Source organism: Erythrolamprus reginae, chromosome 2 (assembly GCF_031021105.1).
Source record: "Erythrolamprus reginae isolate rEryReg1 chromosome 2, rEryReg1.hap1, whole genome shotgun sequence".
NCBI lineage: Eukaryota > Metazoa > Chordata > Lepidosauria > Squamata > Dipsadidae > Erythrolamprus > Erythrolamprus reginae.
In genome coordinates, this window is record NC_091951.1 from 224,102,715 (window position 1) to 224,127,300 (window position 24,586).

Here is a 24,586-nt window from a genome sequence, read left to right on the forward strand (position 1 = left end):
CTGTGTAGGAGTGGCTTGTCAGCCATGTGACCAGGTGGGAGTGGCTTGAATTATCATCATAATTCAAGTGAACTGTTAAGTCCTCGACTTACAACCTCACCAGTGTCGCTCTCTGGGGTGACAATTAGCTTCGCATTGCCCGCGCTCTCCTTCCTGGGTCATTCCCTGCCTCAGGCTGGGTAGCTAGGCGAATGGGTGCCAATCAGCCGTTGAGAAAAGACGGGGGAGGAAATGAGCCCCCTGCAACTCCTGCCGGTCTCCCTGTCGCTTTCCAATGAGGAGGAGGAGGATGGGAGGGGGGATGGTCAGCTGGAGCTGGGCACACAGCTTCATTTATGTTGTGAGCCACCCCGAGTCCTCGGAAAGGGGCGACATACAAATCCATTAAATAAATAAATAAATTTCCACTGGTGGAACTGTGTTCCATCCCGTCCTACCTGCTGCCCACCTCTAGGTATACCCCGCCACATACCTCCCAGAGACCAAGTAGATCACACAGGATTGCCCTTCTCCAGATCCCATTGACTAAGCAATGCCGGTTGGCGGGCCTGCGGAGGAGGGCCTTCTCTGTGGCTGTCCCAGCCCTGTTGAACCAACAACACACACACACACACACCGATGTCTGTACTGCTCTCACCCTACTGTCCTTCCGAAAGGACATGAAAACCTGGCTTTGCCGGCAGGTCTGGCAGCAGTGACTGTTAATATCTAGTCAAGACTGAATTGTGACTGACCTGGTCTGCATGTGTGTCTGACTGAATAGTTTGCTAAAGGTTTTTGAGTCTTAGTATAATTTTTACTGTTTTTACTATTTAATATTTGACTTTTTGTAACACTGTATTGTATTATTTATTGTTGTAAGCTGCCCTGAGTCCCATGGGATTGGGCGCATAGAAGTCAATTAAATTAAATTGTATCCATGGAGAATCTTAATATAGCATGTATCAACTCAGTTGATTCTTAACTGTGTGAGTTGACATTCATTTGTAAATGGGGAAATTTGAAAAGTTTGAAATAAATCTCTTTTCTTTTTAGGTAATACTGTATTTATAGGCATCAGCAGATATTAGAATTGGAAAATGTTCTCAGCAGCTTTACCTTCAAGCATTGGCTGCTATTCAGCTTCTCATATACTGGTTAGGCCTACGGAATTCATATAGTATTCCCATGGCATACTGGGTGAAGTGGCTTTGTTGGTTCGACAATGTTGCAGGACTTCTAGCATGGCTCCTGCTCCAGAGAAAACATTGCAGACAGTTTCATTGCATTTCCTCTTCTTCTGGGCAGGTAATTTCCCATTAGTAGCACTTCACATCTCACCCTGCCTAATCCTTCCTGGGATTCCCCTGCACTCTCAGCCATCTTCTAGTCCACAGTTGCTCCAAGTGCTGATTTTGCCATTCTTTCTGCCATTGGTTACTTGTGGTTTTTTTTTAAATTGCCCTGAAAAGAAACTAAAAGAAGAACAAGGGAGCAGAGCACTGAATATGTGGTGCTTTTAACATTCCTTAGTTAGCCATCTACAGAGAGAATTGTACAACCCATGAGAAGATGAGAGCATTATATGAGGAAATGGATGGTCTTCAAGATGCTTTACAATTTCTATATTATATAATTTGTTGAACACTGCAAAAATGTTGCCATGCAGTGCCCCAATTTCCCCCTTTGAAGGATGAGAGAGAAAAATATGGAACTCAGAAATACTTTGTACTGTATATTAAAATAAAAAGGCCCCAAATTAATTAATTGGGGAATAAACCTTCATATTGATTGATGAAGTATCCAATGAAGTCAGCAGACCTGATGCATACAATCTAAATATGGAGATAAATTATGATTGCCAAATACTTGTATACCACATTAGACTTTGAAGATAATAAAACTACTGGTGAATATTAAGAATTCAATCTGCATTTATAGTTTAGGAGTGGCAAAACTTATTTCAGTTAAAGAAGAAATGTTCACATTGCATGAATACTAGATTTTGAGCTGGTCTCTAGAGAAAAGTTTCCTCATGAACATATTTATTAATGACCCCCATATATTACACATACACATTATTCCTGAAACTTTCTAGGTGGCTGTGGTCCAATCACCATTTCTTTGATTATCTCAAGATGGTATTATGAGGACAAAACTGGGGAACATGTAGCTATGTATCACTTTGAATACTTTCATGAGATAAGGAGATATAATTTATGCACTTAAATGCACTCTATCTAGAGAAGTGCCTTATACCTATTTTCATGAGATATTATTGCAAAGTGTAATGCAACTAAAATCCACCCAACATTCCCTTGATTAAGAATTGTATAATTATACTGAATAGACAGAATATGTGGCCCCAATAATGTTCGCAGTCAAAAAATTAGTGTAGTTTATTTGAAACCTATACTTTGAGCAAAAAGTGAAGATTATCACAGTAAAAATATCAAAAGATATAGCTGTCTATTTTATCACCAATGCATTAACATACTGATGCTTGGCTTCTCTTGTTAGTAGGAATTGCTAAACAACTAATGAAAACTCCATATTTTGTTTAAAATGCAAGTAGGGAATCCTCTGGCTTATTAACCTCAAGCCAAAACTGAGAAATAAAAATAAACCATGGCTTTTAAAATTGGTTTCTTAGGAAGGAAAATGTCAGAAAAATCTTGTTTGCACATTGTAGTCCATAAACCAAAAAAGGCATTTCCACAGTTGTTCAACCCCCATTAACAGGAAGAAGGAAGCCATGTATGAAGTTTATCCACTTGATACAGGATTCTTAGTCATGCCAGCAGTGACTTGTGAACTATTAGGTGACATTGCCTACTGACATTGTAGCTTAATTACGGTACATACCTTCCCCAGTCTTGTACATTTCAGATGCACTGGGACTAAGGGATGTCTATATCTCCAGAGTTTTCCATTTCCACAATCCCTTAAAAGTAATTTGAAGACTGTTATGCTGAAAACAAAGAGCAATGAATAACTGCTCTTTCCCAAGCACTGCAGGTCCTGGATAATCAATTTTCCCCCCACTCCTGCTTCTTTTACAAAAGGGAAATAAAATAAATGGCTTGCAGCATCTCCAATGCCCTTATTTCAAGGTTGCTGGCAAAATAATTTGAGTGATTCTTATGAAGATATGGCTATCAGATTTGGGCTCCAAAATTCTAGATAACCACAAGATAGCAATCAATGGATATAACACTTTTAATTCTTTGCTACTATCTACCAGTAATCTATTTATTTTTAATAGCTCAGACGTTAAAGTCAAGGGAGCTGCAAATGCAGCTGAATTCCAAAAATCAAAGTATAGAAATAATTTCTGATGTGGAAATGGACTGTCCATATTGCCACAGAGTTTTAAAATTTTAACAAAGTATTAGATTTACTAAGCTTTCAAACACATTGTAAATCAGAAATAAATAATATGTGCATCTAAATACTGCTTATGTCATGGGATTACTCATATGTGAAGCTAGTTTTGAGCTGGTGCACAATTCTCTAATGGAACTGCTTATATATATATTTCCCAGAATTCCTATAAAATAATTTAATCAACTACCTTGTCCCACAGAATTCTAGCATCCTGGATATTTGATAGCTAACAGAAAAATATATGTGCATATATCTCTATATCTACCTACCTACCTACCTACCTCTCTATATCTATCTATCTATCTATCTATCTATCTATCTATCTATCTATCTATCTATCTATCTACAGTATCTATCTATCTATCTATCTATCTATCTATCTATCTATCTATCTATCTATCTATCTATCTATCTATCTATCTATCTATCTATCTATGGGGCGTACATAAGTGCACCAGAGTGCCTACCGTCCCGTCCTATTGTCTCTCCTATATCTTCTCTTCTATACCTATATTTTTTCTGCTATTCTCTCATAGTTATATTTCACTCCTTTATTTTCTCTATTCCCCCTTTAATACATTCTACCTGATTATATCCTCTATAACCCTCATTGTGTATTAATGTATATTGGACAAAACAAACAAACAAACAAACAAATAAATAAATAAATCTTCATGATTAAAACAGAAAGGCTGTTTCATATAACAACCACTAGACTCCCACCGATCCCTGTTGATGAATGTATATCCCTTGTGCCCTAAGTAGAAGTTGGGTTGGCTTTACTACTTCACACAGGTTAAAAAGTTGCCTGTGAGGAGTTCAAAGGACTGTAATAAGCATCTAAGAAACAGTGCTGTTATCTTGATATTCTATTACCTAGGTTCTCACTCTCCCTAAACAGAGAACTAATGGGGCTGCAGTAAATGTGTATTCTGCTCCAGGGAGCCTGAGCAAAGTAAAAGCGATCCTTAGGTTTAGCCCCTCCGATTAATGTGAACTGCCTTACATTTACCAATAGAGAGTTTAACTGCTTCTGGAAGTAGCAGCTCTCCTCTCTTCTATCATCTGAGCTGTTTTTGGCTCTGGCAAAGGAAGGAATGAAGAAGGAGTTACCGATGGGTGTTTAAGTATGAAGAATTAAGTATTTAAGTTTAAGTATGCAATCTAGCAGCAAAATAGCATAAAGATTATAAAACAAAAATAATTAAAATTATTCTACTATACACATTTATTACAGAGATGGAAGGTTGCACATGCTTCCCTTTGGTACAAAGTGTCTTTTAACATTGCTTACCTGTACGCTCATGTGCATATCAGATATAGCCCTTTCACACACAGAGGTTAATAGGTTAAGGTTAAGGTTAAGAGGTTAAGGTTAATAGGACCCCTGCCTGAACCTTACAATGTATAAACAGGATCCAATCTGGATTGGTCCCCGGGACCAGGGTTTAGTCTTCCAAACTTTCAGACTCATGCGGAGTCCACCCTCAGGGAACTTCTCCCCTCCTCCCATTCTGGTCACTTTAAACATAATTTAAATATTTACAAAAATTTAAATGTTAAATCAATTAAATACTACATGCATAGAATAGCCCAAAGCAGGAGGATGGGCTCCAGCACAAGTCTGAAAGCTAGGAAGAGTAAACCTGTGACCAACCCAGATTGGATCCTGAAACATTACCCTGAGATACATATATTTGCCTTCAATGTATATGCAGAGTATATATTATGTTTGTAATATTTTTCAAAATTGTGTTGAGCTATGGGAGAGTGGGAAGAGCAGGGTGGGGTGGGATTGGTAGTGGTGTTAGAGACAATGTATTTTTGTTGCCAAAAATGCTAAAAGCATGATCTCAGGCCAGGTGTTGCTCTAGTGATACTGACATTATCCAGCCTCCAGATCACTATTCATTTTAAATCTGCTATCCTATTTACATATTTTTGGGGATAAATGGAACATGCTGTTAATAGTAATTTTAATGTCTATGTGCTATAATAAATTTAATAATCCAATATGTTCTTTTAAAAATATATCACCATTATATCTGGTACAGTGTAAATTTTTAGAATAAGAAAAAATGGTAGATAGCAGAATAAAAGCATGTTCCTTTAAGCAAGGGAATAAATGGATATAATGAGAAAGATGCTATTCGTTTAAAAATGTTATCCATTTTCTTTATTTAATAACACTAAAATACATATCAACAGTAGAGATTTTTGTATGTAGCTTTCCATGCATGTTAAATATCAACAGGGTATGGGACATTTTGAAAGATAACATAAAACATTGGGGTCAATAAGCAAACCTCTGTTACATTTAAAATAAAACTTTGTATTTACGTTTCAATAGATTCTTGGAATACTTGTATGGACATTTAGAATAAAAATATCTGATTATTTTAGATTGATACTGTATTTCAGTAAGTAGGTTCTAAATCCCATCGCTACCGTTTCGTGTTTACGCTTGTGCGTGGTGCATGACACTTTTGCGTATGCGCAGAAGCATTCTGGGCGGGTGGGCGGAGCCTCCCACCACCAATACCGGTTTGCAGAATCGGGCCAAACTGGGAGCAACCCACCATTGGTCTATTTGCATGTGCTGTAATCATTACATATAGTGTTATCCACGTGTACTTTCTCCACATCTCCGTGCTATCAAACTGTCAGAAGCAATTGCAGAAAGATGAAATCTGTCTTGAGGCCTTATAGTAGTCAGACAATAAGGTGTGACTTCCCATGTCCCTACTGCAGTGTTTCCCAACCTTGACAATTTGAAGATATCTGGAGTTCAACTCCCAGAAGTCCCCAGCCAGCATTCGCTGGCTGGGGAATTCTGGGAGTTGAAGTCCAAATATCTTCAAGTTGCCAAGGTTGGGAAACACTGCCCTGCTGTATAGGAGTCTATGAAAGATTATGGGATGTGCAGAGTCTGCATCATTTGAAGGAGGAATAGAGATTCCTGGCAGGCTTTGCTAGAGTATTATGGGATAGGCTATTGGCCCTATGCCCCCAGTGGTTATTATGGTCTGTGTGTTCAGTAGGGGGATGGGGGTACATTTACAACACATTTGCCAAGTGGTTTGGGGGTGTTGCTCTCTGTAGGAAGGTGCTGGTCCAAAGGTGTCCCTGGGTGCCTTAAATTCTGGAGCAAGGTCTTCTTTTACCTGCTGCTTTTACTTGTGGGGGGGGGGGGAGAACAGTGTGGCAAGTGATTATTATGGGCTGCAGGGAAGGAGAGTGAGATGCAGTAAGTGCGAGCATTGTAGGCTGTGGTTAAGAGTTGCTGGTAGTATTATGGGATGTCTCACTGGCCAGAGACTATTATGGGATGCCTGGCTAAGGGGGAGGAGAGAGAGAGAGGTGAAAATCCGTTGGTATTATGGGATGTCCTGGGTGTGCCTATTATGGGATGCCATGGGGGCTCTCTGAATATTTCAGTGAGGCAGGGCTGGATGCAAAAGGGAGGGCTTGTTCTGGGATCCCAGACTTGGCAGCCAGCATGCACTTATTATGGGATATGCCAGGGAAGGAGTGAGTGGGGGGAGATTCCCGGGGGTGGGTGGGTTGGAAGAGCCAGACAAGGGGATGAGGAGGGTAGGTAGTGGGGAATATTATGGGATGTTCAGGGCAGTGAGACGGTGCCTGTGGGAGGAGGAGGGGGGGAGAGAAAGAAGAGAATGTGACTATTATGGGATGCCTCCATGGGGGGAAGGGTGGCTATTGTGGTGTGTATGAGTAAGGGCGAGTATTATGGGATGTTTCCGCATGGGGGGGAGCGTGTATTACTGGACGGTCACACACCCCCCCGCAGAGACTATTATGGGATGTTTTGGAAAGGGGGAGGGGGGAGTGGTTATTATGGGATGCAGAGCCGGGTTCCGAGCGGGTACTTTGGTGGGCAGAGAAGTATTATGGGATGTCTCAGTTGAGGGGGGGGTTATTGAGGTGACGGAGGTGGGACCCGTCTCCTAGGCACCGGGGGCATATTATGGGATGGAGGCGGGAGTGCGTGGGGGGGGAAACAGGGGGAGGAGCTTGGCTGGGGCTCTTTTTTTCCCCTTTAAGAGGCGGCGCTGGAGCCGGAGCCATTTTCCCTTCAGCGGCGTCGAGAAATAAGAAGCCGGGGCGCCCGGAGACGGGTGAGGGCGGGATGGAAAGAGAGGCCGGGGCGGGCGGGCCGGCGGGCGGGCGGACACCGTAGAGACGTGGGGGGGGGGGGAGAGCGCGGCAGCCGCTGCCCCCCCCACACTGGTCTGCCGCGCTTCCCCGGGCGACCGCCGCCCGGAGCGCCTGAGGGAGGCGGGGTGCCTCGCTTGCCCGCCCTTCCGCGAGCCCCCCTCGTGGCCCCGAGCCAGCCGTGGGGGCCCGCTGTCTACCGCGCGACCCCGGCCGGCGCACGTGTCCGGGGAGCGCTTTGGGGCGCCTCTGCTCCCCAGCCGCGCTTCCCCCTCCGCGTCCCGAGCCGGGAAAAGCGGCCTTTCCTCGCCATCTCCCAGACCCGGCCTACTCCCGTCCCCGCCTCCCTCCCTCCCGTCTCTCTCCCCCCTCCCCCGCTTGCCCTGCTTGATTTCTGCCTTCGTGCCCACCCCCATCTCCCAGGGGGAAGCAAGTTTGCCTTCCTTCCCTTTGAGCTGACTGTGCCTTTTGTTTGCTATTTTGCTTAAAACGATCCCTTGGTATATTTTCCCTGCAGCTGGACTAGTGGTCACAGCCGAAATGTAAATCTTAAGGAGCTCTTCTCTCTCTCTCTTTTTTAAGTTAGCAAGAAGGGAAGCCCTCAGATAGTTTATATCTTTTAGCAAGTATAAACCAGGTTATTCCAGACATTTCGCCTTTCCTGCCACAAGCTCCCATCCGAAAAGAACCTGGAAAACCCAAAAAGTCGAAGTTCCTGTCAATCTACTCAGAATGAAATAATTGCTGTGGATTAATTTAAGCAGTGCCCTCAGGACCACTTTGGATTGGTGCTTGGCCCAAGTTGTTGACTTCTTTGGCTTTCCCTGGTGCTGCCTTTTTTCCCCTTAATATTCTATGGAGTCAATTTGGGCCATCTGACAACTTAGTAGGAAAGGTGTTGGGACTTTGAAGTCTTATTGCTTGCTCTTCTTTCTCCATGTAGCACGTTACTGCCATTCTTAATAAGAAAGTGCCAAGATAGCACAAGCTGCTTGAATCCCAGAAGCCCTCTTAATCAGAGGGCATGGCGTCGGGCATAGGATCCCCATCGCCCTGCTCTGCTGGCAGTGATGAGGAGGAGATGGAGATCCTGTTGAACAACAGTATTCATCAACATCAAGGTACACAGGAATGCTGTGATAGATAGAAGGGTTTTAAGGCAAAGAGTAAAACAATATGTCTGTTAGCTATCTGAACCAGAACTAGATACAGAGTCATCTGTTTTATATGGGACTACAAACACCGCAACACTCCAGATTTATTATAGGGCTGACATAGAAGTAACAAGTTACCCTTCATCTAATATATAATGATAACTTTATGATAAAAACACTATAAGCAGAACATAGAAAGTAAAAGGTGAGGTTAACCCCACAGTATAAAAATTACATCAAACATCTATTTAGATTGCCGATGAAACTGTGGTTACAGCTACTGCTAATATTTTGTACGTCTTCCTTCTGTATCCATTGCTTCCTGCAGAAGTTGTGTTCTGCTGTGTTTGGGAAGAGCCTTTTGTAGATCTCAGTTATTTTGAATTAGTAATTTGTCATTTTTAAATGTATGTGAAAATGACAAAAAAAATTCAGAAGGTTTTGTTTTGTTTTGTTTTTGTCCATACATGTATTACAGAAAGTGTCTCTCAGGTGTCTGCATCCGTTTTCTAAAACCTATATGATTTATTTCATTTGTTGATGTGCAAAGGGTACCTTGTATAGATGAGACTGAAAGGTATGGATAATGATTCCTATCAAAACAAACATTTCACCCTGAAAGAGTGAATCTAAGGGACAAGTGCACGATTTTCTTTCTATTGTCCACTTGAAAGTTCAGTATTTCTGTATCCAAAGTGATCTTTGCTTTGGGTAATTGTATGACCCACTTTTGTTCCCAGCCACACCTAGCATAGTTTACTTTACAACTGTTCACCTTAGTCCTTTGGATTGAATATGGCCAGCATGATGCAGTGAATGAGCAAAAGATTTCGGTCACATTTAAATTGTTTTCAGAAAACTTTTTTTGTGTTTGAGATTTGTTATTTTCTGCAGCAACCATGTTTTTTTTAAAGAGTCATTGCCTTTGAAGTGCCTATCTTAGTTGGACCAATTGGATATTACCTCTTCTTCTTTTTTTACCTTAAGAGAGCCAGCTCTTCTTTTCTCTCTTCCAAAATTCAAGCGGGAAGTAGATTATGAATGTTATTTTGTGTTAATCATTTGAAAAGTGAGATAGCTATCTTTGTGGGTGTTAGTTTGCCTAGGATAAGGGGTGGAAAGAACACTTGGTCCAGAATACTTAGGTTTAGTTTAAGTTAAGAAATGTTTGTAGTAAGAAAGATTGGGAAGAAGGGGTGTAATAAAAAATATTTCTGGCACAAGATGTATTTTCTGGTTTGGGAATACGGGACTCCACCCAGAAGTTTCCCTCTGCTTCTTGTCCTTCGGTTGCAGCAACTGCTTTGACCTGTGGCTTCTTTCATCCTGCCCGGTGCCTGTGGTTAGGAGGCCATTTTCCTTGGAGGGAGAACTAGTGACTCTAGCTGCGTGTAATGGGCGGGGGTGGCTGATGAAGGGGGAGGGGAGAAAGAATGACTGGGTTACTGTGGATCCTGTCACAAAGGAAGCTGGTTACTGACCGTGTCCCTATGTGCGCTGGGGGGGAGTAGGAGATTGGAGGAACGGATGGGATTGTGGTATTTGGGAATGAGGAATGATGTGTTAATTAAAAAAAAAAAAAGAGTAAGGGAGAAAGAATGAGTTATAGCTTGCATTTACATTGAGAAGATGTGACTGAACTGGAAAAGTACCAGTATCCAAATGAACATCTAATGATTGAAATGGAGGTTATGTTTCTCCTTTTCTGACACTTGCTGAACTATTGAACAGCTAAGTGCTAGGCAGGGTGGTGGAGTTCATGCAGTTTCCTATCAAGTTTGCTGTGAGGGTAAAGGCTTCAAAGTAGAGGCAAGAACTATAATTTGGTAGCTGCTTCATATGATTTTTGTTTGTTTGTTTATGAAGGACTGTTCTTATGTAGAAAATGGATGCAGAAAGCCAATTGACTGTATTGTAGGGATTAATTCCCTGGAGATTTATAGGGAAGTTAGTATGTCCAGTTACATCAATTTGGCTTAGAAAAAATGAGTACTGTATAGAAATTCCTTCTTTTAATGAAAGCCTCATATGTGTAATTTTTAACAGTTGATTGCATCTGCCCATTTAAAAAAATCTTCACTGTTCTTTGAATATTACGTTTCATTTATGAAATATATTACTAATACAGGTAGTCCTTGACTTATGACTACAATTAAGTCCAAAGGTTACATTGCTAATTAAGTTGTTAAGTGAGTGGGTTCCAATTTTTTTATATTTTTTGCCACAGTCGTTAAATCAATCCTTGCAGTTGTTAAGTGAATCATGGAGTCATTAAGCGAATTTGGCTTCCCCCATTTACTTTGCTTATCAGAAGTCAGTTAGGAAGTTACAAATGATGATCATATGACCATAGGACAGTGCAACGGTCATAAATGCATGCCAGTTACTAAGAGCTCAGGTTTTGATCACATGACCATGGGAATGCTACAATCATTGTAACTGCAAACTGGTCATAAGTCATTTTTTTCAGTGTCATTATAACTTCTAGCAGTCACTAAACAAATGGTTGTAAGTTAAGTACTACCTACATTACATGGTAGGGAGAAACACAAACTAGAAAGAGTTTAGAAAAGACCAGAATTTAAAGATTAGAGAAGTTATTGCCTACATTGGTTTGTAAAAATGGTCAGGCAGCTTCAAGTAAGTATAGGTAGGAGGATGTAATTAGGAGCAGAATATGATGTCACATTTGACTTTTAGAAACTCTCTTGCTGGTTTTAATACTTATCTCAGAGCCTGAAGAAGAGCCAGAGGAAGAACTGTTATCTGAGGCAGAGTTGCCAAAAATCAAGAAAAAGAAGAAGCCCAAGAAACCGAAAGAACCTAAGATACCCAAGCTCAGTAAGCGCCAGAAAAAAGAGGTAAGAAAATAGAAAATCTTTGTATGTGTGGTGGCGATTGTAAGGGATTGAACATTTTTAAAATTAGCTTATAGAATAAAATACAAAAATACAAAAGCAAATACGAAAATACAATGGGAGAAGGAAGCAAGGGATTGAAGAGAGAAAAGCCTTTTTTCTGAATAGATGGGACTTCATGTTGATGGTAGAAAGTCTGGTGTTCTTTTTTAAAAGCACAAAGGTTTGATGCTCATTTTATCTTAATTTTTTCACCTGCCTCCATTCCAGCTTGGAGATAGCTCTGGTGAAGGAAATGAATTTGTAGAGGAAGAAGAGGTGCTGTTACGCTCAGACAGTGAGGGAAGTGACTATACTCCTGGCAAAAAGAAAAAGAAAAAACTTGGGGCTAAAAAAGAGAAGAAGAACAAAGCCAAGCGCAAGGAGGAAGAAGAGGAAGAAGATGAAGATGATGATTCCAAGGTGAATCTGAAACATTCTCATAAAGTTATTTCTTTAGTTTGAGAATATACTAGCATGGACTAATTACAGTTACAGTTATTGTTCTACTTACTGAACTTTGTAGACTTGGCTTCTATCTTGTACTTTTCCTTTAATCCATTTCTAAATCTCATTGATAAAATGCTCTTTTGGTACTGAAAAGAGTTTTCTAGTTGAGACTATCTCTGATAATACTAACTTCTGTATCCTTTTTTTATTAGGAACCTAAGTCCTCTGCCCAGCTTTTAGAAGACTGGGGTATGGAAGATATTGATCACGTTTTCACAGAAGAAGATTATCGCACACTAACAAATTACAAGGCTTTTAGTCAGTTTGTCAGGTATGAGTTTATTTATGTCTCAGTAATACTGCATTAAATTATGCATAACTAGTTTTAATAAAGCATGAACTGTGAACTGAAAATTAAATAGTTGTTAAACTGCTTTTTAAAAGGCTCAGCTACTTTTTCCATACCTCTGTACCTTATTTGCAAAGTAACTTAATAATAATTTTGAGCTGTAGTACAGGAAGCAAAACTGGTAACTTATATACCGTTATATTTTCCATACATTATTGCAATATCTTATGCCTGAGGATTTAATTTTTAGATGTTGAGTGCCCTACAAATTGGTTCAATATTGCCTATAAGAGTGCTAGAAACGTTTTTCCATTTTGATTATGTTAGTACTGTATCTCATTTTGGGGAGAACTTAGCCAATAAACAGAAAATGATCTTGTTTAGTGGAAAGTCTTCGGAGAGGGACGGCATACAAATCTAATAAATAATAATAATAGTAATAATATTACTGTTGTTGTTGTTGTTGCTATTATTATTATATGATGTGATTATTAAGTTTATTAGAGCTTAAATCCCATGTAGTCCAGTGTGACCTACTAGTGCTCTTTTTTCTCTTCTTCCCATAGGCCGCTTATTGCTGCAAAGAATCCTAAAATTGCTGTCTCAAAAATGATGATGGTTTTGGGGGCCAAATGGAGAGAGTTCAGCACAAATAATCCCTTCAAAGGGAGTTCTGGAGCATCAGTGGCAGCGGCTGCTGCTGCTGCGGTAGCTGTAGTGGAGAGCATGGTAACTAATGTGGACGCTGTTCTTCCTCAGCCCCCTGTTGAAGTGCCACTTCGAAAGGCCAAGACCAAAGAAGGAAAAGGTGAAGGGAAAATGTATCTATAGAGGTCCTTTTTTAAATATGTGTTTGGCAATCCTAATTTCCTTAAATATTGTTAATATACTGAATATATTTGAGTTCTAAGTGCTATTTAACTGGGTGGTGATATCTTCCAGGCCCTAATGCGCGGAAAAAACCCAAGGCTAGTCCTCGTGTCCCTGACATCAAAAAACCCAAAACCAAGAAGGTGGCACCTTTAAAAATCAAACTCGGAGGATTTGGCTCCAAGCGTAAAAGATCATCTGTGAGTTTTTTACTTTTCCCCCCCCTGGTACTTGGGTATAGAGAGTAGAATTTATTACTTCAGGCAGTAGCTTCCTTCAGCATTCATGAGATTGGGAAGAGGTGACTATTGTTACATTTGCCTATCTAATGTATTTGTTCTTCAGAGTGAGGAGGATGACATGGATGTTGAATCAGACTTTGATGATGCAAGTATCAATAGCTATTCTGTGTCAGATGGCTCTACCAGTCGCAGCAGCCGCAGCCGTAAAAAATTAAAAGCTGGAAAGAAGAAAAAGAAAGGTATTGAACTCTGATTAAAATGAGCTCCAAGGAGTTCCGGATTCAAGAATAGGATGGGTCTATGTGTTTGAGGTTGGAACCTGCCTCAAATCCATAAAAGGGAACTCTTGCTACTGTTGGTCTAGAGAAAGAATCAAACGGAAAGATTCTGGAATGAAGCCCTATTGAGAATACAAAGGAAATCTTAATTGTTGGTTGGGTCCTCTTAGTCTATACCTGTTTCATTGTTGTAGTCCTTGGAAATCACTGTTGGCATTCAAACTGCCATCTCTACAGCTGTTATTTGAATTTTCAATTGTAAATCTTTTAGATAGTTATCTACTATATGTCTGAAATGCATTTATTTTGCTTGAAGAACCTAACTAATTGATCACTTTTGAATGTTTCGAACACTTACCTCCATTAGGAGAAGAAGATGCAACTGCAACAGTGGATGGCTATGAGACAGATCATCAGGACTACTGTGAGGTCTGCCAGCAGGGGGGAGAGATCATCCTATGTGATACTTGTCCTCGTGCCTATCACATGGTTTGTCTGGATCCTGATATGGAGAAAGCACCAGAGGGCAAGTGGAGCTGCCCCCATTGTGTGAGTTTGTGTTGTAGAAGACAGGGAAAAGGGTGAATGTTGACTAGAACGTGCAGCACTTGGAGCTAACAGTTTGCCTCTCCTTTTAGGAAAAAGAAGGTATCCAGTGGGAGGCCAAAGAAGATAACTCTGAGGGGGAGGAAGCTATGGAGGATGTTGTAGGGGATGCAGAGGAAGAAGATGATCACCACATGGAGTTCTGTCGTGTCTGCAAAGATGGTGGAGAACTTCTCTGCTGTGATGCCTGCCCTTCATCTTATCACATACACTGTTTGAATCCCCCTTTGCCAGAAATCCCCAATGGAGAGTGGCTTTGTCCACGCTGTACTGTGAGTTCTTACAATAATCTGTAACTAGGGTAAAATGTTGTATACTGTTTTTTATGGAAGAGGTGCCTTTATGAGGTAAAAGGTGTCTTACTGAACATATATTCCTAAAGAGAAGTATGTGAGCGTGGTTTTGAATGATTCATTGTAGATCTTATATACACTGCTCAAAAAAATAAAGGGAACACTTAAACAATAGAATATAACTCCAAGTAAATCAAAGTTCTGTGAAATCAAACTGTCCCCTTAGGAAGCAACACTGATTGACAATCAGTTTCACATGCTGTTGTGCACATTCAACTTTGTACAGAACAAAGTATTCAATGAGAATATTTCATTCATTCAGATCTAGGATGTGTTCTTTGAGTGTTTCCTTTATTTTTTTAAGCAGTGTATTTTATTTTAAAAATGAGCAATGAATATCTTTGTGAACAAATTGATATTTGCTACTAGATCATGGAGTGGAAGGAGTTATAATAAAGATAATTAGACTTTGAAGCCAGAATTTTCAAGATGTCAGCAGAAAGTCTATTTGATAATGGAACTTTATCAAACCAAGAAATCTTAATGAGAATTTGGTTGCTTATAGAAATATCTGGACCACACAATATTAAAACAGAATGTATACTTGTTCATATGAACCACTCTTGTATTAACTAAAATGGTTCACTAGTTACAAGCTATCCCGATTTTTCTCCACTTGCTAATTTCTAATGGTCCAAATATTGAAATGCTGCTTTTATGCTGTACAAGACAAGTTGTTACGAAGTCTCCATCTTGAAACTGGCTAAAAAGATTTGTAAGCCATGCTACAATACCTACATATTAGATAATTGTTGTTCTTCTGTTCTGGTTATTGAAGATACCTAATATATTAAGTTTAATTCTGTGGTTCTCGTTGTTGTTCATTTTTTATTGTTAATCCTGAAAAGGAATATACAATGTTCTCCATAGTTTAAAACTTTCTAAAATAGAATATAGATGTGTAGATCTTGTTTTTCCAATAGTGATATAATGAAAGTATTTGGAAGCTTTAGCAAATGATAGAGGACCCAGAGCAAACATTTTCTAATGCCTTTACAAACCTTTAGTGCCCATCTCTGAAAGGCAAAGTGCAGAAAATCTTGACATGGAAGTGGGGACAGCCACCATTACCGACTCCAGTGCCACGCCCGGCTGATGCAGATCCAAATGCACCTTCTCCTAAGCCTCTGGAGGGAAGACCTGAGAGGCAGTTCTTTGTCAAGTGGCAGGGGATGTCCTACTGGCACTGTTCCTGGGTTTCTGAACTGCAGGTAAGTTAAAGCTGATTTTTCAAGTAATCGGGGAAGGGAAGCTGGCAGACCATGTTCAAACGATGTGTAATCTGCTTGTATCCCAGCTGGAACTGCATTGCCAAGTAATGTTCCGCAATTACCAACGTAAAAATGATATGGATGAGCCACCTTCAGGAGACTTTGGGGGAGAAGAAGAGAAGAGTCGTAAACGGAAGAACAAGGATCCCAAGTTTGCAGAGATGGAGGAACGGTTTTATCGATATGGGATTAAACCAGAATGGATGATGACTCATCGAATTCTCAATCATAGGTTAGGCAAATGAGGAACTATTATCTGGAAAACAAACCTGTACACGATTATTTTGAAAGTAGCAAAAAGTGAACATGCTTATTTGGCAGCCATTACTGCTGATATTCTTTTAGTAGGAAATCAATCTACTTTTGCAAAACTATCAAATTGTTTTCTTATCTTATGATTATGCACAAGGGATAAACTATTGGTGGATGCCTGTTGTTTTTCCATTCTTTAATTAGTGAGTTTCCAGGAAGGGGGGGGAAAGATGAAGCTTAATCTTCTGCTTATGTGGACTAGATTTATTTAGAAGGTTATGTTTTTCTTCCAGTGTGGATAAGAAAGGGAATGTTCATTATCTGATTAAATGGAGAGATCTACCATATGACCAAGCTTCTTGGGAAAATGAAGAGGCAGAGATACAGGATTATGATATCTACAAACAGTCATACTGGAACCACAGGTAAGAATATGAACATAACTGAACAGTAAATTTTTAAGGGAAAAAGGGAAGAATTGTTCTTATTAGATTGATATCATTAAGGAAACTATCTGGAATTTATCTAGCTTACTTTCTGAATGTATTGGAAAACCTGTTACGTTTATTGTCCATATACACTGCTCAAAAAAAAAATAAAGGGAACTCTTAAACAACAGAATATAACTCCAAAATAAATCAAACTTCTGTGAAATCAAACTATCCACTTAGGAAGCAACATTGATTGACAATCAATTTCACATGCTGTTGTGCAAATGGAATGGACAAAAGATGGATTTATTGGCAATTATCAAGACACACTCAATAAAGGAGTGGTTCAGGTGGGGACCACAGACCACATCTCAGTACCAATGCTTTCTGGTTGATGTTTTGGTCACTTTTGAATGTTGGTTGTGCTTTCACACTTGCGGTAGCATATAACCCACACAAATGGCTCAGGTAGTGTGGCTTATCTAGGATGGCACATCAATGCGAGCTTTGGCAAGAAGGTTTGCTGTGTCTGTCAGCATAGTGTCCAGAGGCTGGGGGCGCTATCACGAGACAGGCCAGTACACCAGGAGATGTGGAGGGGGCCGTAGGAAAGCAACAATCCAGCATCAGGACCGCTACCTCTGCCTTCATGCAAGGAGGAACAGGAGGAGCACTGCCAGAGCCCTGCAAAATGACTTCCAGCAGGCCACAAATGTGAATGTGTCTGCACAAACGGTTAGAAACCAACTCCATGAGGATGGTATGAGGGCCCGATGTCCACAGATGGGGATTGTGCTCAAGGTCCAACACTGTGCAGGACGCTTGGCATTTGCCACAGAACACCAGGATTGGCAAATTCGTCACTGGCGCCCTGTGCTCTTCACAGATGAAAGCAGGTTCACACTGAGCACATGTGACAGACGTGACAGTGTCTGGAGACGCTGTGGAGAGCAATGTGCTGCCTGCAATATCCTTCAGTATGACTAGTTTGGCAGTGGGTCAGTAATGGTGTGGGGTGGCATTTCTTTGGAGGGCCGCACAGCTCTCCATGTGCTCGCCAAAGGTAGCCTGACTGCCATTAGGTACTGAGATGAGATCCTCAGACCCCTTGTGAGACCTTATGCTGGTGCGGTTGGCCCTGGGTTTCTCCTAATGCAGGATAATGCCAGACCTCATGTGGCTGGAGTGTGTCAGCAGTTCCTGCAAGATGAAGGCATTGAAGCTATGGATTGGCCCGCCCTTTCCCCAGATCTGAATCCGATTGAGCACACCTGGGACATCATGTCTCGCTCCATCCACCAACGTCATGTTGCACTGCAGACTGTCCAGGAGTTGGCGGATGTTTTAGTCCAGGTCTGGGAGGATATCCCACAGTAGACCATCCGCAACCTCATCAGGAGCATGCCCAGGCGTTGTAGGGAGGTCATACAGACACATGGAAGCCACACACAATACTGAGCCTCATTTTGACTTGTTTTAAGGACAGTACATCAAAGTTGCATCCGCCTATAGTGTGTTTTACCACTTTTAACTTTGTGTATGACTCCAAATCAAGGCCTCCATTGGTTAATAAATTTGATTTCCATTGATGATTTCCATGTGATTTTGTTGTCAGCGTATTCAACTTTGTACAGAATATTCAATGAGAATATTTCATTCATTCAGATCTAGGATATGTTATTTGAGTCTTCCCTTTATGTTTTTGAGCAGTGTATTTTCTATAGCTCAATTTCTGTGGGTCTCTTTCTTAAACAGGGAATTGATGAGAGGTGAAGAAGGAAGACCAGGGAAAAAAATAAAGAAAGTGAAATTACGAAAATTAGAGAGACCACCAGAAACACCTACAGTGGATGTAAGTTAATGGATTGATGCAGCCTCATGACCATACCGTCTTCAGTTTGGGGGATAATATTTTTAGTAGGGTTTTGATATATATACTGTATTATGAAAATTCTTTTTATAGTTTCTGTGTTTTATGTGGCAGTTTTATAGTTTCTGTGTTTTATGTGGCAGTTTAGTACTATCAGAAGTACGTTAAACTAAGCAAAGCAGAATATTGTCTCTGATATGTTTTAGGTATCTAGCTATCGCCCTCCAAGCAGCAACCTCTTTTCCAAGGTTACTTAACTGTCTGCAACTGAAGTATGATATTGGGAAATGGCTTTCTTGGGTTTAAGGAGTTGCAAACAGATGCAGTGGATGTTTTCTAAAGTACCTTTATGCCTTTGAATCTGAAGCAGAACTCTAATAATACATAGGTTTGCTTTGAAGAGATGCTTCAGTAAAGTAACTCTATGCCTTGTTAAAGAAGTACCCTTCTGTTGGCCAAAGTTAAATTTTTTCTACCCTCAGCACTTCTGTGAGTCTCCACTCTGGTCATCAGACTATAATAATTATGTTGTGTGTTCTATACACAAAGAATCTTATTAGTTAAATTCAGGGATGAGTGTAATAGGTGATGTCTATGGTTTGTTAAGTAAGTGCAAATACCATTTTATACTGCTGTGATAAAATACTGTGCCTAGCTTTGGTCACAACACAAAAAAGATGTTGAGACTTTAGAAAGAGTGCAGAGAAGAGCAACAAAGATGATTAAGGGACTGGAGCTAAAACATACCATGAACAGTTGTGAGTCTATGGAGAGGGGCAGCATACAAATCTAATAAATAAATAAAATAAATAAATAAATATATCTAGTCTAACAGAAAAGGGCTAGAGATGACATGATAGCATATTTGAAGGCCTGTCATAGGGAAGAGGAGATCAATGTATTCTCCTTAGTTTCCGAGGGCAGGACAAGGAATGATGGGTTGAATTTGTTAGAAGGACATTCAACCTGGAACTAAGGATAAATTTCCTGACAGAACAGTTAATCAAGGGAACTGTCTGCTGCCCAGAGTTGTAGGTGTTCCAACACTGACGGTTTTTAAGAAAGGATTGTGTAACCATTTTGTCTGGGATGCTATAAGAACTTCTGCCTTGGGCAGCAGGTTGGACTAAAAGACCTTCAAGTCCCTTTCAACTCCTGTTCTGTAATTCAGCAAATGCAATTTGATACATTTTCACTTTGTCAAAAGTAAAACAATTATCACACCATCTTTTCCCTCCAAATGTCTTCATTTTCTTTTGTTATTTGTAATAAACCTGAAACTTGCACCTACTCTTAGAGCAACATTGTACAACCAACTGAATTAAGTACTACATGTAGTTCTAATTTTTTAAATAATTTAATTATTATGGAATTATCTTTCAATTGCTTTATTTCTAAAGGTGCTTTTTTAAAGAGGCAACTAGACTTTCTGGTTTTTCTTGCTTCTCAGATGTTTTGCTTCTTATCCAAGAAGCCTCTTCAGTTCTGATTGGATGGTGGAGAATGGAACTCCAGTTAGAGCTGAAGAAGATTCTTGGATGAGAAGCAAAACATCTTCTCATCAAAAAGTTGTCTCTTGAAAAAAGCACCTTTGGAACAACCATGATGACTGAGAATCTCCATAGACATTTGCTTTTTTTTAAAGATAAATTAGATATTTTAAAAACTGTATTAAATGCTATTAAGACTCCCTCAAGCTCCAAAGCTGTTTATGGTGGCAAATTTCAATAAAACAAACTTGTGATACTGAGCTTGAGCTAAAACACTAAACAGTTCCATTTTCTCTCCAACCTCTCTACAGCCTACAGTGAAATATGATAGACAACCAGATTATTTAGATGTAACTGGAGGAACCCTTCATCCTTATCAACTGGAAGGCCTAAACTGGCTGCGTTTCTCTTGGGCTCAAGGCACAGATACCATTCTGGCTGATGAAATGGGTCTAGGAAAAACTGTGCAAACTGCAGTGTTTTTGTATTCTCTTTACAAAGAGGTAAGGTTGCAGCATTCCATATATAATTCATAAAGATCATTCTAAAAATTTGTTTCCTGTTGCCTTTACATCAAGAGTTTATCTGACTCTAGGGCCATTCCAAAGGACCTTTCTTGGTGAGTGCTCCATTGTCCACCATCATCAACTGGGAGAGAGAATTTGAAATGTGGGCACCTGATATGTATGTTGTGACTTACGTTGGGGATAAAGACAGCCGGGCCATCATCCGTGAAAACGAATTTTCTTTTGAAGACAATGCTATACGTGGAGGGAAAAAGGCTTCCAGGATGAAGGTATTTGGGCAACTAATTTAACATTTTCGCCTGAAAATATTTCCACTTCTCTAGCAACTTAGAATTTCTACTAATGTTGAGTAGTATTTTTTTTAAAACAGTCAATACTTTCTTATCCTTGCAGAAAGAGGCGTCCGTGAAATTCCATGTATTGCTTACTTCTTATGAGTTGATCACTATTGATATGGCTATTCTGGGCTCTATTGACTGGGCTTGCCTTATAGTGGATGAAGCACATCGACTGAAGAATAATCAGTCCAAGGTAGGGATACATGGCTTTATTTCTATTTCTCCTATGATTCTTGCTCTATAGCCAAATTTTCTTAGAAGGGGAATTTTCTCATTTTTTTCTAAATGGTCATTTAAACAAGTTTTTCAATGGACTCTTGTCAGCTTCATTTGTCTTGTGCAGTATACATGCACATAAATGCCAAATTTTGATGTAGCTTATTCTTCGTAAAAGATCATATATATTCATATACAGTAGTACCTCTAGATACGAGCTGCTCCACATGCGAGTATTTCAAGTTACGAGCCACGACACGAGCAAAATTTCTGTTCGACACCTGAGCTCAAATTCGGGATACGAGCCGAGCTTCCACTAGGTGGCGCAAGAATCCTTGCTTCTGGTTATCTCAGTGCAAAAAACAAAGTCTAAAGGCATTCGTTCGAGATGCGAGTTGATCGACTTACAAGCTCGGGTCTGGAACTAATTAAACTCGTATGTCGAGGTACCACTGTATTGTATATTCTTTGAATTCTCGTTAGTTTTATGTACTATTATAAATACTTTGCAAAATAAATGTTTATAGTAATTATCATTTTTTTAAAAAAATAATTTTGGAACAGTTTTGTCTGACTCAGATTGGAACTGATTCTTTAAGATGTTATTTCACTGTTGCCAGTTTAGAAGTTTGCTGAAAAATTTCTTGGTGAATAGAGATGGCTTTTATTTTTTGGATCACACTTATGCATATTGTAAAATGTGTCATAATTTATGAAATTGTGCTTAATAGCTCTTTTCCTTTGGTATGCACCTTTCAGTTTTTCCGGGTCTTGAATGGCTATTCTCTTCAGCACAAACTGCTGCTCACAGGAACCCCTCTTCAAAATAATCTGGAGGAATTGTTTCACCTTCTTAACTTCTTGACACCAGAAAGATTTCAGTAAGTCCTGCAGTGCACCCTGAAGTATATATGTACGTATATATGTATTTATAAATAAATAAGCAAACAAATAAAGCAAATAAGCATCTATGCCACTCATGTCACTGAGGCGACCGAAGGTGGGTTATTTTCCTCTTAGCTTGAGGTTTTCATGTTTATTTGAATTCCTTTATAGTAATTTGGAAGGCTTCCTGGAAGAATTTGCAGACATTGCCAAGGAGGATCAAATCAAAAAGCTTCATGATATGTTAGGACCACACATGTTAAGACGTCTGAAAGCTGATGTATTCAAAAACATGCCTTCAAAGACAGAACTTATTGTGAGAGTGGAACTAAGCCCTATGCAAAAGTGAGTGTAACAGAACAGTCAGCTTCTCTTTATTTATTTATTAATGGTTAAGTATCATGAAGAAGAAGAAGAAGAATGGTTAAGTGCCCTAATAAGCATCCACTTGCTTTGTCTTAGGATATTGATTTAAAAATTCTGTCCGCCTGTCTGTCTCTATCTCTTTTTTTTGCCCAGTATCTTATTGCCAGTCTATTTCCTCTTACTACATTTAAGAGGTGGAGAATGGGAGGTAGAGGTAAATTTATTTTAAGAGGTACTCCTAAGATAGTTGCTTGATTTTAAGACAAGACATGTGAAAAGCAGAAACCAATAATGTGAGCATTAACATTTTACAGGAAGTACTACAAATACATCCTAACAAGAAATTTTGAGGCACTGAATGCACGAGGTGGCGGCAACCAAGTTTCTCTGCTCAATGTTGTTATGGATTTGAAGAAATGCTGCAACCATCCATATCTCTTCCCTGTGGCTGCCATGGTATGTTCTGGCTCTTTTAGGATCTTGATTAAAAAACCTAAAACAACCTATTGTTTTTATTGGTCTTTTGGATATTGAGGTTCTTGACTGTAGGTAACTAGCCAATCAATTTTTTCAGGTACAGGAGAAAACTGTTTTGATAAGCACCTCATATATAAATTTAGTAGGTCTACATATTTAATAATTGACCCAATGTTTGTCAGCTATGTTGACTTGGATTTAATAAAACTTCTCTCTCCAAGTGAACTGCTAAGGTTTTACAATGCTCTACGAATTGGCTCAATATTTCACATTTTTAAATTGATATACTTGTTCTTGGATACAGCAATTGAAACTCTTTCTTCGGGTAAAAGTACATGATTATGGCAGCTGTAAAAGAAGTCAGGGCAATAAAATAATAAGGATTACTTGAGCGAGATTAGCAATAAAAAGGGCATAGAAATATGTTCTAAATTCAATTGTAGGGTAATTGTAGCAAACCTGATCAAAGCCAAAGAAACTCAAGCTTTTAACCTCTCTTTTGGTCTCGCTTTCTTTCACACATACACAGGAAGCACCAAAGATGCCTAATGGGATGTATGATGGTAGTGCCCTAATCCGAGCTTCTGGGAAGCTACTTCTGCTTCAGAAAATGTTGAAGAATCTCAAGGAAGGGGGGCACAGGGTGCTGATATTCTCCCAGGTAACTGAAAGGAACAGTATTTTCCTCTTGATTAAGAGTAGTTTACATGTCACAGAAGCTATTCACTTGATTATGGATTAATAACATATTTTCTACTGATTCCATTTATTTCTTTGTACTTGATAGATGACTAAGATGTTGGATCTATTGGAAGACTTTCTGGAACATGAAGGGTATAAATATGAGAGAATTGATGGTGGGATCACAGGAAACATGCGTCAGGAAGCTATTGATCGTTTCAATGGTATGAATATGATGGGTGCATCCAACAAATTTCCTTACCTTGGCAAGAGCTGTGACTCTCCTTTGCATCTTCCTCCCCTCTACTAGCTAATATCTCTAAAGTTAATCTGGAACTGGTTAGACAAGCTTTGGAGGTGAAATGGATATTCCAAATTATTGACACTGATGACATCTTATTTCTTTTTTTTAGCTCCTGGTGCCCCGCAGTTTTGCTTTTTACTTTCCACTAGAGCTGGAGGCCTTGGTATTAACCTTGCCACTGCAGACACAGTAATAATCTATGACTCTGACTGGAATCCACACAATGACATCCAGGTGAATTTGAGTAGTAAAACAAAGATTTCCAAGGTTGAACCTTGGAAAACAATACATTTAGGCAGAATGCTGGATGAAATGGGTAAAAACGTGGTTTGTGAGACTATAGGCTGATTTAATGAATATCGGAAAGCCTATTTTCATCTCCCCTTTTTTTCCTGTCAGGCTTTTAGCCGTGCTCACCGAATTGGACAAAACAAAAAAGTGATGATTTATCGCTTTGTTACACGAGCTTCAGTAGAAGAGCGAATCACACAAGTGGCCAAGAAAAAAATGATGCTAACACATCTTGTGGTAAGACCAGGATTGGGTTCCAAGACTGGTTCTATGTCCAAACAAGAACTGGATGACATCCTTAAGTTTGGTACTGAAGAGCTTTTCAAAGATGAAGCTACCGAGGGTGGTAAGAATCTCTGCAGTGTAACACAAAGTGAGTACTTAATCTACTTTCCTTTATTTGCTTTTATGTTTTGTCTCTTTTTATCTAATAAATGATTCCTCTT

General features: G+C 39.6%; 1 protein-coding gene across 1 annotated transcript in view; it reads left to right on the forward strand.

Moving 5' to 3' along the window:
* The first annotated feature begins 7,406 nt into the window (after positions 1 to 7,406).
* The window catches only part of CHD4 (chromodomain helicase DNA binding protein 4), a 37,517-nt gene continuing 20,337 nt past the window's right edge, over positions 7,407 to 24,586 (forward strand). Inside the window, 24 exon segments of the mRNA XM_070742095.1 lie at positions 7,407 to 7,505; positions 8,486 to 8,663; positions 11,430 to 11,557; positions 11,825 to 12,016; positions 12,256 to 12,374; positions 12,959 to 13,200; positions 13,335 to 13,462; positions 13,608 to 13,743; positions 14,150 to 14,331; positions 14,421 to 14,660; positions 15,749 to 15,952; positions 16,039 to 16,244; positions 16,558 to 16,689; positions 18,451 to 18,547; positions 20,367 to 20,558; positions 20,651 to 20,851; positions 20,976 to 21,113; positions 21,896 to 22,017; positions 22,193 to 22,366; positions 22,702 to 22,843; positions 23,394 to 23,525; positions 23,652 to 23,769; positions 23,959 to 24,083; positions 24,249 to 24,513. Coding sequence (XP_070598196.1) covers positions 8,567 to 8,663; positions 11,430 to 11,557; positions 11,825 to 12,016; positions 12,256 to 12,374; positions 12,959 to 13,200; positions 13,335 to 13,462; positions 13,608 to 13,743; positions 14,150 to 14,331; positions 14,421 to 14,660; positions 15,749 to 15,952; positions 16,039 to 16,244; positions 16,558 to 16,689; positions 18,451 to 18,547; positions 20,367 to 20,558; positions 20,651 to 20,851; positions 20,976 to 21,113; positions 21,896 to 22,017; positions 22,193 to 22,366; positions 22,702 to 22,843; positions 23,394 to 23,525; positions 23,652 to 23,769; positions 23,959 to 24,083; positions 24,249 to 24,513 — 3,712 coding nt within the window. The 5' untranslated portion in view covers positions 7,407 to 7,505; positions 8,486 to 8,566.